This window comes from Bos taurus, chromosome 29 (genome assembly GCF_002263795.3).
Source record: "Bos taurus isolate L1 Dominette 01449 registration number 42190680 breed Hereford chromosome 29, ARS-UCD2.0, whole genome shotgun sequence".
In the NCBI taxonomy this organism is placed as follows: domain Eukaryota; kingdom Metazoa; phylum Chordata; class Mammalia; order Artiodactyla; family Bovidae; genus Bos; species Bos taurus.
In genome coordinates, this window is record NC_037356.1 from 28,129,566 (window position 1) to 28,144,850 (window position 15,285).

A 15,285-nucleotide genomic window follows, 5' to 3' on the forward strand; every position below is an offset into this window, starting at 1 on the left:
GTATAATACCTTATCCAATCTAACTGATTACTGAGTTTTGGAGGACATGCAGGAAGAGTTCATAGACCAAAGGATTCATTAAAAACTTTTTACCCAAATCTATTCAGTTCCTGAGTTCTTAAAGGGAAAGTTCAGACAGCGTGACACTCAATAGTACAATACTTCAAATATAACTTACTAATTTTCTTATTTATCTTCTGTACTCTCCCACTAGACTATAAGCTCCATCCAGGAGACCAGGCGTGCCTGCCTGCTTTATTCTCTGCTATCACCCCCCAGGACTTAGAATAGCGCCAAGCACACAAAAGGCACCCAGATATTTGCTGAATGAATTAATACTTGAAAATGTAGGAGTAACTGAGGTTACCAAGGTAAAGTATGTACAGGTGAAAAAAGGGACTGTAAAGAGCACAAGGGACCTCCCTTCGGGAGGAAGGGATTGGAGAAAGCCAAGAAACAGGCAGGGCGCAGACAGAGAGGGAGCACGAGGGAGAGGAAGCACCTCGCAGGCTCAGAGGGAGGCGCAGCTGCCAGGAGCAGCCGTCAGCAGAGCCGATGCCACGGGCTGTCCAGAGCGCATCACAGAAGAACAGTAGAAACCTTGGGGGAACCGGTTGTCGACCTGGACACAGCAGCCAGATTATAAAGGGTTAAAGAGTGGGAACAACAGAGGACAAGATGGTTGGATGGCATCACGAACTCAATGAACATAAGTCTGAGCAAACTCTGGGAGATGGTGAAGGACAGGGAAGCCAGGCGTGCTGCAGTCCATGGGGTCACAAAGAGTCAGACGCAACCTAGTGAATGAACAACAACAACGAAGAGTACACACTCAGGAAGGGAGTGAAAAGAATGGAAAGATGTTCTAAGAAGGTTTAACAAAGCAAAGGAGAGAGGAGCGGTTCCAGGAGAAAGGGGTGTGTTCCTTACAGATAAGTGAAGCTCTGAGGGTGGGGACTGGGTCCTGATCACAGCTGCACCCTCGGGATCCAGAACAGAGACCAGCGCAGAGCAGCCTGGAGTAAAGGTTCCCTGCAGGCTGGACGGTGGGGTAAAAGGAGAGAGCCTGAGGGCTAAGAGGAGGCCCTGGAGAAGGTAAGAGCCCGAGTCAGAGACAGCCTTGAGGGAAATAGTCAGCTGTGTTCAGACACAGAAACGGAGGAAAAAAGGAGAGGAGAACATTGGGCACTGAGGAGATGCTGGCGGAGTTTGTGCTGAGTGGCTTCCAAGAGGCCGATGAAGCTGGAGGAAGCGCCATCTGCTCAGAGCAAGGGGGCAAATTCACTGTGGAGTCCTGGGAAGAAAGGCATGAAACAGGTACCATCAGAAAGTGTGTGGTGGTGATTCAGTTGCTCAGTCGTGTCTGACTCTTGGGACCCCATGGACTGTAGCCCATCAGTCTCCTCTGTCCATGGGATTTCCCAGCTAAGAATACTGGAGTGGGTTGTCATTTTCTACTCCAGGGAATCTTCCTGTCCCAGGGATGGAACCTGCATCTCCTACACTGCAAGCAGATCCTTTATCACTGAGCCACCAGGAACCAGGGCAGGGCAGGGCGGTCAATAAGAAATGAGTAAATGGATGGGCAAGCTCTGACAGACACAACAGAACCCAATTTAGGCTCACAGATGCCACACAGGGCGCCGAGCACTCACAGAGGAGCCGGCATGCACTCCAGCCATCACTTACTCGAGGTGGGCTTGGACCATCGCAGGTCAACCTTGGCGAGGTCCTCCAGCTCCTGCTGAGCCTGGGTGGAAGACACGGAGAGGATGCGGACAGACTGATAGGCAGCCGTGTTCGACAGCTCGCCTGTGGCGTTAAATACCTGGAAAAGAAGCAGGGACGTCATTTCCTACACCAACCAAGTGGACACTTGATGATGCTGCTGCCCCCTCATAGACGCTACCGCACCCACTCCCCGCCTGCAGTTCCTTCTGCGCCTTCAGGATACAGAAAACAAATGCATAATCGAAACCCACGATGGGCTGGTCCAGATTGCCTGGATCCATCTTGACCCTCAGACACCATGATAAGTCATATCCCCAAAGAAGGTGGGAACACCATGACATCTGCAATCTCAAGGACAAGTCTGTATTGGATGAGAGGAGCTGTGGATGGGTTTGGGCTAAAAAAGGTCAACACCTTGAAAGTAAAATACTTCTATTCAGGAAAAGTATCCAATAAAGCCATAGCATTATCTTCTTTTAAAAAAAAAAATGGAGCCAAAAAGGCCATGGAGAGGTAGGTTTATGTAATCCATACCCCATAAGGACTTCCCTGGTGGCTCAGACAGTAAAGCATCTGCCTACAATGCAGGAGACCCGGGTTTAATCCCTGGGTCAGGAAGATCTCCTGGAGAAGGGAATGGCAACCCACTCCAGTATTCTTGCCGCACCACCCCCCCACCCCCCAGCCAAAAAGCAGCTCAAAGAAATATTTTTGGCTTCCCTGGTGGCTCAGACGATAAAGCGTCTGCCTGCAGTGCGGGAGACCCGGGTTCAATCCCTGGGTTGGGAAGATTCCCTGGAGAAGGAAGTGGCAACCCACTCCAGTACTCTTGCCTGGAAAATTCCATGGACTGAGGAGCCTGGTAGGCTACAGTCCATGGGGTCGTAAAGAGTCTGGACATGACTGAGCGACTTCACTTTCACTTTTCACTTTCTTTCATACCCCATAAGAGATGCGTTGGAGAAGGATATGGCAACCCACTCCAGTACTCTTGCCTGGAGAATCACATGGACGGAGGAGCCTGTTGGGCTACAGTCCATGGGGTCGCAAAGAGTTGGACACGACTGGGCAACTTCACTTTCAAGAGATGTGTATTAAAAAGAAACACAATTGAGAAACAATTGTTGAACTCCTGAAACATCCTGAAATCAGCCTCAAAATGCTTATCTTCTCATCTCAGTCCTGGAAAATCGCCCAAGAAAATCACAGGAGGCCCAGAAGTTTGGAAGGCGGGGTCCCGGGTGATTGCTGAGATCAGTCCCAAGAAACCAGACAAAGAGAAGGGTCTATCCAAGGGCACATAACTTTTTCCCAAACCACTGTATGAAACCTCACCAGTTGCCAAGAACGTGACAGGACTGGCTTAGGGTTCCTCTGGACATGAATATGTGTGCTACACCTAATATATCAAGCATCTTTCCTCTCAGGGCTCACACATAAGTGCTATTTCCTTCAATCCTGATGTTGAGTAGGCATGTTTTTCTTTATTAAAAAAAAAAAATGGGGTGGAGGAGGATGAACTGAGAGAGCAGCATTTACACTACCACGTGTAAAATAGATATCTGGTGGGCAGCTGCTGTCCAGCATAGGGAGCTTAGCTCAGTGCTCTGTGATGGCCGAGCTGGGTGGGATGGCAGGGGCAGGCTCAAAAGGGAGCGAATGTAAGTATACTTATAGGTGATTCTCCTTGTTGAACAACAGAAACCAACACAACCTTGTAAAGCAATTATCCTCCAATTAAACGTGTTTTAAAAACTAAAAAAGATTGTGTCATAAAAATATTGTTTTGCTTTTTAATGAGTGTTTGTTTTTTCTAGTCTCCTCTCCACCCCTCTGGACAGTCTGGTCGTCCCAAAACAAAAGCCTAACAGGAGCCTCAAGAAGGCCAGTTATCATTGGCCTCAGGGAACCAGAGCTCCAGCTGAGACAAGACTGTGGAGGCTGCAGGAGGCTGGGCCGCTCTCCATTGGTCCCTGGCCACAGGGTGTGCAGCTGGCTCGCCTTCCCTCCCACCCACCGCAGAGAATACAGCTGGCCCTGCGGCCCACCGGGCAGGAGCAGCCGCAGTGCCCCCACAGAGCACGTCATTGAGATGCGCTGCCCCTGGAATCGCCTTTTGACTTGCCACTGAGCCTGCTGTGGCCAATAAGCCGGCCAGATGCAAAGGCAATGGCCCTTTGGTCCCAGTGGGAGCCGCAGCTTGTGGCTGGGTGATGTGGCTCCGGGCTGCCAGGGTTACTGGGCTTCCACACATGGTCTCAGGAAAATTCCACAGGAAGTCCAGGCTTGCCCGTTCTGGATCTTGCCTGGCAAGTTTCATGCAGAATAAACATTGAAGATGAAGAACAGGCTAATGCACTCAGTATATTTTGGCAGGGAAGTTATTTTTCAGCGGCAAGTACCTGTAAAAAGTCACCTCCCTTGAAATTCAGTTCAGCACCGAGTGCTAAGGATCGTATGCTGCTTCCATGGAAACGGAGGATGAAACTGCTTTCGCTCCCTCCACCCACACCAGCTTCTGCACCGACTGGGAACTCCAGGGCCAGCTCGGGAGGTGGCGCGGTGACCCGTTGCTAACACTCCAGAGTATGGCAAGGCCAAATGAACTGGGGGCGGGGGGGTGGCATCGTCCTCTATTGTTACCAGCACACGCGGAACTGAATCCAAAGCACTGTCTGGAAAACTTCCATTTTCAAACTCACATGTGTGCAGTATTTCAATCCAAAACTCAAAAGCCACAGAAAGTGTTAGCAAAAAATGGGGGTGGGGAGAATTCTTGCTGGACCTGATGACAACTACTTCTGAAATGGGAATCCTTTCCCAGAATCACCAAGCCTTTAAAAAAAAAAAAGAGGAACTTTGTATTTTATATTGGGGTATAGCTGATTAAGGAACAATGTTGTGAGAGCTTCAGGTGAACAGAGGGCAAAGGGACTCAGCCATACATATATATGTATCCATTCTCCCCCAGACTCCTCTCCCATCCAGGCAGCCTCATAACACTGAGCAGAGAGTTCCCTGTGCTTACAGTAGGTCTCACCAAGCCATTTTTGATGGAAGCATTTCCTCAGGGATATTGGCAGCAAACTTAGGAATAAAGAGATTTCAGGAAGATTTTCATTTAAATGACACTTGGTTTCCCTGCTGATGAAAGGGGAAGCCTTCCTCCATCTGCTGAGATCAAATTTCATCTCATCAAACACCTCGGTGTAATTATTTTCCTACCAAGTATTGAAATGAGGATGTAAATGAAGACCAAGGTATTTGAAGTCATTAAGGCTGCAGCGATGGGGAGAGCCCTCCACCTCTCTGGGGACCCACGGTTCACCATCAAAGCAGCTGCTCGCCAGTGTTCATTTTGTAACCTTTACACCACATTCTTGAATTAATGAAGAAACGTCAAGAATCTATTTCCTCAGAGAGTCGTAGTGTGGGGTCTGCACAGGCGAGCAAGGCACGTGTGTGGGGGCGGGGGGGGGGGGGTGTTCAGTCACTCAGTTGTGTCCGAAGGACAGTGACGGACTGTGTAATTATCGTGTATAATAATAGTTTACAAAATAATGTCAGCTTTTGAAGTGAGGGCGTTAGTCACTCAGTCATGTCTAACTCTTTGCGACCCCGTGGACTGGTAGACCACACCAGGTTCCCCTGTCCCTGGGATTTCCTAGGCAAGAATACTGGAGTGGGTTGTTATTCCCTTCTCCAGGAGATCTTTCCGACCCAGGGATTGAATCCGTGTCTCCTACATTGGCAGGCGGGCTCTTCACCACGGAACCACCAGGGAAGCGCCACTTTACCTTCGACCACATTACAATATGGCAGATTGAAAGTTGAGAAAATAACTATAAATAAGCCAGTCATCATACCTCCCGGGAATCTTTTATTGTACTGTGGCGCCAGCCCTTCTCTTCTGGATTTTAATTGCCCGATTGGTAAAGCAGGAATGTGGAGACTGCTGAGATATGGAAAACTGGGTTTCCCATCGAACACTGGCCATCTTCTTCTGAGCCTAACTAGAAATAGCCAAGTCTTAAGATGTACCCTGACTTAGAAGGTGACAGATGAGCATTTAGACTTTCCTCCATTTATAAACATCTCACTCAGTGTTATAAATAACACTCGATTTTAAAATTCCACTTTACCCTAACAACAAGATGGGCACACAATCTGCCATTTCCTTCATTTGACTGTGAAGAGTGGTTGGTTATAGTGGAAATTTTGTCTCCCCAGAAATGTCATATGGAGGGAGAGAAGGGGAAAGAGAGAGGCACTGTATGCACACGTGTGTGTGTGTGCGTGTGTGTGTGTGTGTGTGCGTGTGTGTGTGTGTGTTGGGAGTCTTCAGGGGTAGGGAGGAAAATGAATAAAGGAGGAGTCATGTCAAGCATCTTTATGATCCAAAAACAAAGTTCTACAGAGTGTTAAGAGACTAGAAAATTTGGCTTTTGGTACTGCCAGCACCTAAAACGCTGTCTTGCAGACTAAGCGCGTGATTCTAAAACAAACAAAATTAACACTTGGCTTTTTCAGATGGAATCTTTTTCTATTTTTCTGTATCTCAGAGCTTCTATAGCCTTAGTTCGATATAGAAGATGTTTAAGAGTAAATTCCAGGCAGAAAAAAAATGTGTTCAGTCTTAACAATCAAACTGTGACTTAGCTTGACAGAAAATGGGATGAGATCCCCTGGCACAGAGTGCAGTTGAGAGCCTGACTGTGCAGATACAAACAGATCTGGTCCATGCCTCTCTGTGCAAACAGGGAACTGCAATTAAAGCATTAAGGAAAATACTGTTTTCCTTAATGAGTTAACAGCAATCCCACTTCTATATAAAACCATGCTTTCTATCAAGAGATGAAACTTCAATTTTGCTTCTATTCACTGATGTTAACATGGAGCCCAGTTAAGTCAAATTTAATAAACATTTAAATTTAAAAGGTTTCCATATATTTAAGTAGGGTAGAAAGCAAGACTAAGTAAAATATTGGTTAGGAAGACATAAATGCAAGAATTTAGATTTTTAAATTAGAAAACTAATAATGAAAGGAAATAGGTATGTCCAAAGTAGAATATTTTTAAAAGCATTATTTATTAACTGGTTTTTTTTTTTAAAAGAGAGAAAAAAAGAAGCTAGAAGGGGCAGAAGCTACAGAAGCAAAACAAGAGACCTTAAGTATGTGCAAGGGCTCAATTTTATACATTTTTTTAAAAGATTAATTGAGATTATGGTCTAGTTGTAGAGTTTTTTAAAACTCAAACTTAAATATCTCTCAAAAATGAAGAAGTAGATAATGAAAAAAAGTCAAGAAAATAAAAATCCACTTAAGGAACTGAGTTTTAGAGAAAGAGCTACTAGGGAAGATCATAATCTTTTCAAGATCTGAACCTATTAATGGGAACAAATAAAAGTACATGTCAAAGTATAAACATATTAGTTCTGATCCCTAATGCAAGTTAAATCATTTATTCCTAAGATTCTTATTTATACAATGTGCCTCTTTATTATAAATTGAGCCTTTGATAGATATTTAAGGTATCAGTTAAGTGAAATCAATTTCTTGTTTTTATAACTTTGTCTTAAAAACCAGTCATTTCATGCTCATTATAGAAAAATCAGATAATAAAGACAAGCAAAGAAAATCAACCCTAATTTCAAATGTGTCAAAGGACTTAATTCACATGAATTTCTCTGGAGGTCTGAGAGTGAGTAAAAAAAATATTTTCTAATCTCTCAGCAGTGTTTTAAGCTGATAAACTTTAAACATAACTATGAACTTGCTACTGTCCAGCCCTGATTCTAATATAAATGAAACAGCAATGATTCCCTTACTTTTATTTTTAAATCAAATCGCTTGTACTAAACAAACAAAGGAAGGACAATTCTGAGGCCCAAAAGCAAAACCCCATCCCACTCTATCCAGAAATCCACTCCCTTTATTCTAGACTGCTTTGGTGTTCAATCAGAAAGCAGAGTTGTTTGCAGAAAGAAATCTCAGAGCCCCAAGGCTTTTGTTTACCACTCTTGTTTTGCTAGAGTACCAGTAAACAATTAAGAAGCTTGCTTCCTTGATGACTTTTTCAACATCCTTTTCTTTAAAAAAAATGTTTTTAAATTTATGTTTGGCTGCACTGGGTCTCCACTGCTGTGCACGGGCTTTCTCTAGTTGCGGCGAGCAGGGGCTACTCTAGCTGTGGTGTGTGCGCTTATCACTGTGGTGGCTTCTCTTGAGAATGGGCTTTAAGGCAAGTGGCTAAAGTTAGTTGCAGCTCTTGGGATCTAGAGTACAAGCTCAATTGTTGTGGCTCAGGGGCTTAGCTGCTACGCAGCATGTGGGATCTTCCCGGACCAGGGATCGAACTTGTGCTCCCTGCACTGGCAAGCAGATCCTCAACCACTGGACCACCAGGGAAGCCCTTCTGATGTCCTCTTTCTCCTGCTTCACTTAAGAGACTCACTCATTATGTGTCAGACTCACCCATTGCTCTAATAGCAATGGAGGTAGGAATACTTCAAGTTGAGCTTCCTCACTGACAACATTTCGACAGGCTGGCATTCCCCCTGTTTGCACTGGGTTTTCTGTTTACTGAGTATGCCCATCCCTACCTGGGAGCCCTTGTAGTGCTCTTCCTCCTCACCTTCTATCAGGCATAAACAGACCCCAGTGAAGCCTCTGGGAGACAAAAATGCTAGTTTTCAATTTAAGAAAAATTAATCTACAAGGCCATGACTAAAACAGAGAAAGATTGACACTAACAAAAGAAATTCTTGGAGGAGACTTACATGTCCCAACTTTGAAACTTACTACAAAGCTACAGTAATTCAACCAGTATGGTACTGCCATAAGGAGAGATATATAGACCAATGGAATAGCCTAAAAAGCCAAGATATAAATCCTCATATATAAAGCCAATGAATTTGTGAAAAAAAAGTGCCAAGACCATTCAATAGGGGAAGAACCATCTTTTCAACAATTGGTGCTGGGAGAACTGGATATCCACTTGCAAAAGAATGAAGTTAGACCCTCATCTTACACTACATATAAAAAAAGTGATCAAAAAGACTCAAAGACCTAAACTTAAGAGTTAAAACTAAAATATTCTCAGAAGAAACACTGGAAAAACCTTCATGTCACTGGACTTGGCAACAGTATCAAGAAGATGATACCAAAAGTATAGACAACAACAAAAGAAAACACAGATAAACTGAACTTCATAAAAATTGAGAACTTTTATGTATCAAAGGACACCCTCAAAAATGAAACTGACAAACTAGAGAATGAGACAAAATAGCTATAAACCATGCATCTGACAAGCGATTAATACCTCGAAGATATAAAAAAATTCCTACAATTTAACAATAAAAGCAACCCAATTCAAAAAGGGACAAAAGGCCTAAATAAACATTTTTTCAAATAAGACATACAAATGGCTAATAAGTACATGAAGTAATATGCAATATCACTAGTTGCTGCTGCTAAGTCACTTCAGTCGTGTCCGACTCTGCGACCCCATAGACTGCAGCCCACCAGGCTCCCTCGTCTCTGGGATTCTCCAGGCAAGAACACTGGAGTTTGGTTGCCATTTCCTTCTCCAGTGCATAAAAGTGAAAAGTCAGAGTGAAGTCGCTCAGTTGTGTCTGACTCCTAGTGACTCCATGGACTGCAGCCTACCAGGCTCCTCCGTCCATGGGATTTTCCAGGCAAGAGTACTGGAGTGGGGTGCTATTGCCTTCTTTCTAGGTCTAGCCTCTATGATTATAATTCACTCAATAAAGATGATGGTTACTTTAATACTCTGACCTAATTAATATTCTGATCAAATTAGTACTATGACCTAATTAAAGTCTAATTCAATGAAGTCATGGTTTACATAAAAACACAATTTAAATGTATTATAATGCTTTCTTTCAAAAACTAACACAATCTTCAATACTAAATTATGTGTTTCCTTCAGCCTTGGCAGGTACTAGTTGTCAGAGAAATGCAAATCAAAACCACATTAGGATACCACTTCTCACCTACTAATGTGGCTATAATCAGAAAATGAAACCTAACACCTGTCAGTGAGGATGCAGTGAAATTAGAACCTTTGTGTATTGCTAGTAGGAATGTAAAATGGTATAGCCATTGTGGAAAATGGTTTGATGGGTCCTCAAAAATTAAATATAGAACTAACCAAGCAATTCCAATCATAGGCATATATCCAAAAGAACTGAAAGCAGGAACTGAAACAGATTATCTGTAAATCAATGTTCACAACATTGATCTAATATTGCTATGAACATTGCTCACAATAGCCAAAACGTGGAAACAACCCGGGTGTTCATCCACAGGTGAATGGATAAACAAAATGTGGCCTATACAATGGAATACAATTCAGCCATAAAAAGGGACAAAAGTTTGATACAAGCTACATGCATGGACCTTGAAAGCATGATCCTCAGAAAGATAAGTCAGACACAGAAGAACAACTATTGCATGATTCCACTTCTAGGAGGTACCAAGAAGAGGCAAATGCATAGAGAGAGAGCAAGATAGAGTTACCAGTGGCAGGAGGAAGGAGAAAGGGGGATTTATTGTTTACTGGGTATGGAGTAAACGTTAGAGATGATGATAAAGTTGTGGGGATAGACAGTGGTGACTGGGTACACAAAGCATTGTGAATATATTTAATGCTGCTGAACTGTACACTTACCAACAGTTAAAATGATACACATTATGTCATATTCATTTTAGCCACAGTTTTTAAAAGCATGTTTTAAAAACAAAGTTTCATAAACACCAAGTGATTTGCTCCAAGCCATACAACTAGTAAGAGGCAAAGCCAACATTCAGTCTCAATTTTTAAAATCTCCATGGCAACAAAAGACAGAGTGTGTTAGCTGCTCAGCATCAAAACAAAATCTAATTGTTTTGATCTCCTAGGCTGTCTCCAGAAGCTCATCTTCTAAGACCATTCAAAGAGAAGAGTAATCTACATGGCCCCCGATTTGCTATTAAATCTCCGTTACCATCAGATACTGTCCAGCTTCTGCCTTTAGCCCAGGAAAGTGAGAAAGTAGTGCCCCACACACTGACAGCACACTGGCCATGACTAGCAAAACAGGATTTGGGGTCACATTCACGCCCTGGCTCCACAATTATGCTGTGATCTTAGGCAGGAGCTTAAACACAGCTGGGCCAGTGTCCTCATCTGTGAGTTATGAATGTCTTATAAGTATTCACCCTATGAAGTTGTTCAACTGAATTAATTAGCACATGCAGAGAAAGCACTTAGAACAGATCTTGGCTTCTACCTCCTGCTCCTCCTCGCCCCTCTCCTCTTCCTTCTTTTTCTTCTTCATCATCAACGTTATTATCACTGAGACTTTGCAAATTACCTGTGAAACTGTCATCTTCATGTTACTTTGCCCACTGCAAAGCCAAACATCTCCAAACAAGACATCATGAACTCTCAGAGTGAAGTTTATCCTCCCAAGAGTCTGCTGTGCCATCACTTCATAAGGTCCACCAGGCTTCATAGGATCCAGTACCACTGTCCAGGTGTTAGAGTCTGCTGAAATAGTAACAAGGCTCCAGAATTAATGAATCAATCCACTAAAATGAAACTGAAGCCCAGAGTCATGCATCAGACTTATTTGTGGCAATTCCCCTCTTCTGTGATGAACTGGATCCAAAGCTATGAAGACCAGCCAAATTTTAGACATGTCAACAGAAATAACAAAAGCAGTAGTGTGGCTCTCTTTAATCTGTACCAATCCCTCCTTACTTTTAACTGAAGCATTTATAAGAAAAGTAAATCACCCAGTTATAATCCTAAGCAAGGACAGACAAAAATACAGATATTAAATGCAAGGGAGTTTAATACAAAAACGCAAGATGGAAATTCTTACTATACCACCAAACTGTCAAAATCAACATGATCATAATCTAATAGATTTACAGTGCCCCAAACTAACTTGGAACTATCCAATCAAATGTGAGCACAGGTTAGAGAAAACCACTCATCATCTGAAACTTACTTGATGGTACCATCCTTGTCATCAACACCCCCACCTCCTCCCTGTGTTGCTCTTGGGGATTAAAAACACCAGTGGTTCTGGGCTCTTCTATCTACAGTTAAACAGGTGAGTGGAGAAATGGACACAAAGAAGTAGTAGGAGGCAAATAAATTCATCTCTCTTTGAAGAAGATATTTAGACTTATCCAATTAATTATTTTCACAGAGTTATTTACCAGTCTTAATGTTTTCGGACTCAATTAAGGAGATGAAAAGCCATCCAAGGCCCTGTTTCAGAAATTCATAGCATATTCCTTAGGAACCACCCCCCCACCACCTTCCCACCTCTCACCCACTCATACCACCACCACTGCCAACATCATACTCGGAAACTCAAGAAGAATATCTTCCAAGTGGCAAAATTATGCCTAGGAGAACCAAACCACACGAACAAAGTTGAAGAAGTGGGAGGAGAAAATAGATAAAATAGAGATGATCATTTTAAAAGAAATATTCTTGGCATAATGTTGAAGAATATGGACTGATTGATAATTTGTGCCCATCAGATCAATGTCAATTCAAAGGGAAGGAATGGCAAGAACAGCAAATGAGGCATCCTAAGGTTATCGTTGTGGTTGTTGAGTCCATTAAGTCATGTCCAACTCTTTTGCGACCCCATGGACCCACCAGGCTCCTATGTCCATGGAATTCTCCAGGCAAGATTACTGGAATGTGTCACCATTCCTTCTCTTGCCATTCCTTCTCAGGGGATCTTCCTGACCCAGGGATTGAACCCACTTCTCCTGCTTGGCAGGAGGAGTTTTTACCATCTGAGCCACCTGGGAAGCCAAGGTTATTATACCAACCGAAAAAATATCAATTATAAAAATACTAAAAAACAAAAATACCAGCCAAGTGCCTACTCTGTACCACATGCTAAGATCTTCCTAATCAGTAAGAGCTAAGGGGAGAAGTCCAGACACATGGCAGGAGATGGGTAAAGGCTGAAATGGTAAAGGATTACTCAGAGTCTGGGAGAAATATCCAAAACCCTTAGGCAACAGTGAAAGGGCTCAGGTCACTCCTCTTAGAAGCAGAGCCGACTGAGTCCGCTATTCCCACCCGTGAGAGGGCAACTGAGCCCAGGACCGAATGTCTGCTATTGTTTTTACACCACCAATCGCCACAGACATCAACACATTAAATGCAGAATGCACCTAAAGCACAAAAACCACTGTCTGGGAAACAGTGGGCAGCGAGCACAGATTGCACCGCACAGGTGTGAGGTGATCCGTATGGCACTCTCGTCTGAGCAGGCAGACTCTCCAGCTGTCCCAACCGCAGCCTTGCCAAGGTCTCCCCAGGCTTCTTACCGGAGCTCCGTCCTCCTGCCATCAACGTTACTCATTTGTGATAATGCGGTCAATCCTTGCAAAACCTAGGACAGGGCTATTTTCTGAGCCTTCTACTACAGTACATGCTACTCTGAGTCACTGCTATTAATTAAGTGTTTGCACTTAGTCTCCATCCAAGCAATATGGCTGGTGTGGAAAACCACCTTCCCCAGAGCTTCTGAAAAGCTCTGCTGCCCAGCAATAAAAAGGCAAAGAAGGAAAGGGGGAGGAAGCTGGGCAAAACACAGCACCACCCCCCTACCTCAGCCAGAGGAGGCACTCCCCCTAGAGCCCAAAGCATCTGAAGAGAACCAGGCATCGAGAGCCTTGTTCTCCAGAACCACTCCCTCTAGGAAACCTCTCAACTTCCTCAAAGACCTTGAGAACTTCCTTCTGTTCTAGTCCCCGAGTTCTTTTAGTTTCTAGCTCTTTTCCTCTCCCACTTCATAAAAGAAAAACTCTGACACACTCAGGGTCAAGTAAAGTTAACTGCCACACAAGGCAGGAGAAACCAGCTCCACTACAGAGAGGTTATTAATGGTCAAACTAACTCAGAAACAATCAGTTTAAAACAATGCAGATTTACTTCCATGGGCGGGAGAAGACTCTTGAGAGTCCCTTGGACTGCAAGGAGATCAAACTGGTCAATCCTAAAGGAAATTTAACCCTGAATATTCATTGGAAGGACTGATGCTGAAGCTGAAGCTCCAATTCTTTAGCCACCTGATGCCAAGAACTGAGTCACTGGAAAAAAACCTGATGTTGGGAAATACTGAAGGCAGGAAGAGAAGCAGGCAACAGAAGATAAGATGGTTGGATGACATCACTGACTCAACGGACATAAGTTTGAGCAAACTCTGGGAGACAGTGAAGGACAGGGAAGCCTGGCATGCTGCAGTCCGTGGGGTCACAGAGTCAGACATGACTTACTGCCTGAACAACAAAGTGTATACAAAGGAGAACAGCCCTCGTGAAGACTGTTTCTAGACTGAAAGCAAGGGTGGGACGGTCCACAGGGAGCACTGATTCGGCCTTGGCCCATCCATTTAGGACGGGCTGTTTAAGTGGAGCTGACCATAGGCCAGTGAAGTCTAGTTGTAGATTTCAGAAACCATTGACCCACCAAGTCCATTAGGTTGAGTCCAAGTGATAAAATTGAGTGACTGACCACCAAGAGTTGAAGCTCACTATTCAGCCGGCGTTTGCTGACCCCAATGGGCTTCCTGAGCAACAGCTGTTCTGGGTCCTTCCTCTAGGCTCCCATCACTTGCCATCTTGTCATATCTCTTACCAATCCAGGCCCAGGTTTATGTAAATGCTCATTTTTGCTGCAATCAAACATCTGCTTCCTCCATTCTTTCTTCTTCCATCCAGGAAGATACATGTCCTTCCTTCATTGTGCCCACCATGTGCCAGGAGCATCACCAAGTAAGGGCAGAGAGCAAACCCCAGTGCCAGGTTATACTGACAAGAAAGCCACGCAAACTGACTGTGTTTCCCTGCCCAACCACTAGCGTATCTGGTGGCTTATTTCTCACTGTCCCTCTTCTCTTCATTTTCCAGCCACAGGCATAAGAAAAGAACTCTCTCCATGTTTTCTCCATCCCCCAGACCAGCCCCCACCTTAAAATGGGAAGAATCAACAAATCAAAGGCAAAAAAAAAAGAAAGAAAATAATGGGTCTAGAGACATGATTAGTCATAAAGCACATCTTGCTTTTTTCCTGTTTGCCATTCACATCAGATGTTAATTATTTTTCAGGTTATTGTGCCAAATCTCAGCAGCCAAGAAGAGAAAAAGGAAAATTATCCAACAACTCTTCCCTTTCCAAGAGGAAAAACCTGGATCAGGAAGAAGCCCCCAGTCACTGTTCCCCCACAGAACCCTGGCACCCCACCAACTGCAGACAGGCTCACTGGTTTGTGGAAGTGACCTGGAGGTAAAGGAGGCCTTACTGCCCAAATTGCCCCTGCCAGACCTGCATTATTCTGTATAAAGTTCATCTCTACCGCCACCATGAATGAAAAAAAAAAAGCTTAAGTATTTTTCTATCAATAAAACTATTCCTGTAAATTCCTTAATCTATAGCCTGCTATGGCAGACACAGCCAAAGATGACCCCCAATAAGTCACACCCTTGCAGAGTTCCTCAAGTGCTGACA

At 43.9% G+C, this 15,285-nt stretch overlaps 1 protein-coding gene across 7 annotated transcripts in view; it reads right to left on the reverse strand.

Annotated features, from left to right (window-relative positions):
- SIAE (sialic acid acetylesterase) overlaps positions 1-15,285 on the reverse strand; it is a 37,767-nt gene that overhangs the window by 12,958 nt on the left and 9,524 nt on the right. For 4 of the 7 annotated variants that reach the window (XM_024987038.2, XM_024987036.2, XM_005226788.4 and 1 more), the window contains 2 exon segments: positions 11,111-11,286; positions 1,690-1,828 (listed from right to left, as the gene is read on the reverse strand). In XM_024987038.2, coding sequence (XP_024842806.1) covers positions 1,690-1,828; positions 11,111-11,286 — 315 coding nt within the window. 7 annotated transcript variants of the gene reach the window in all.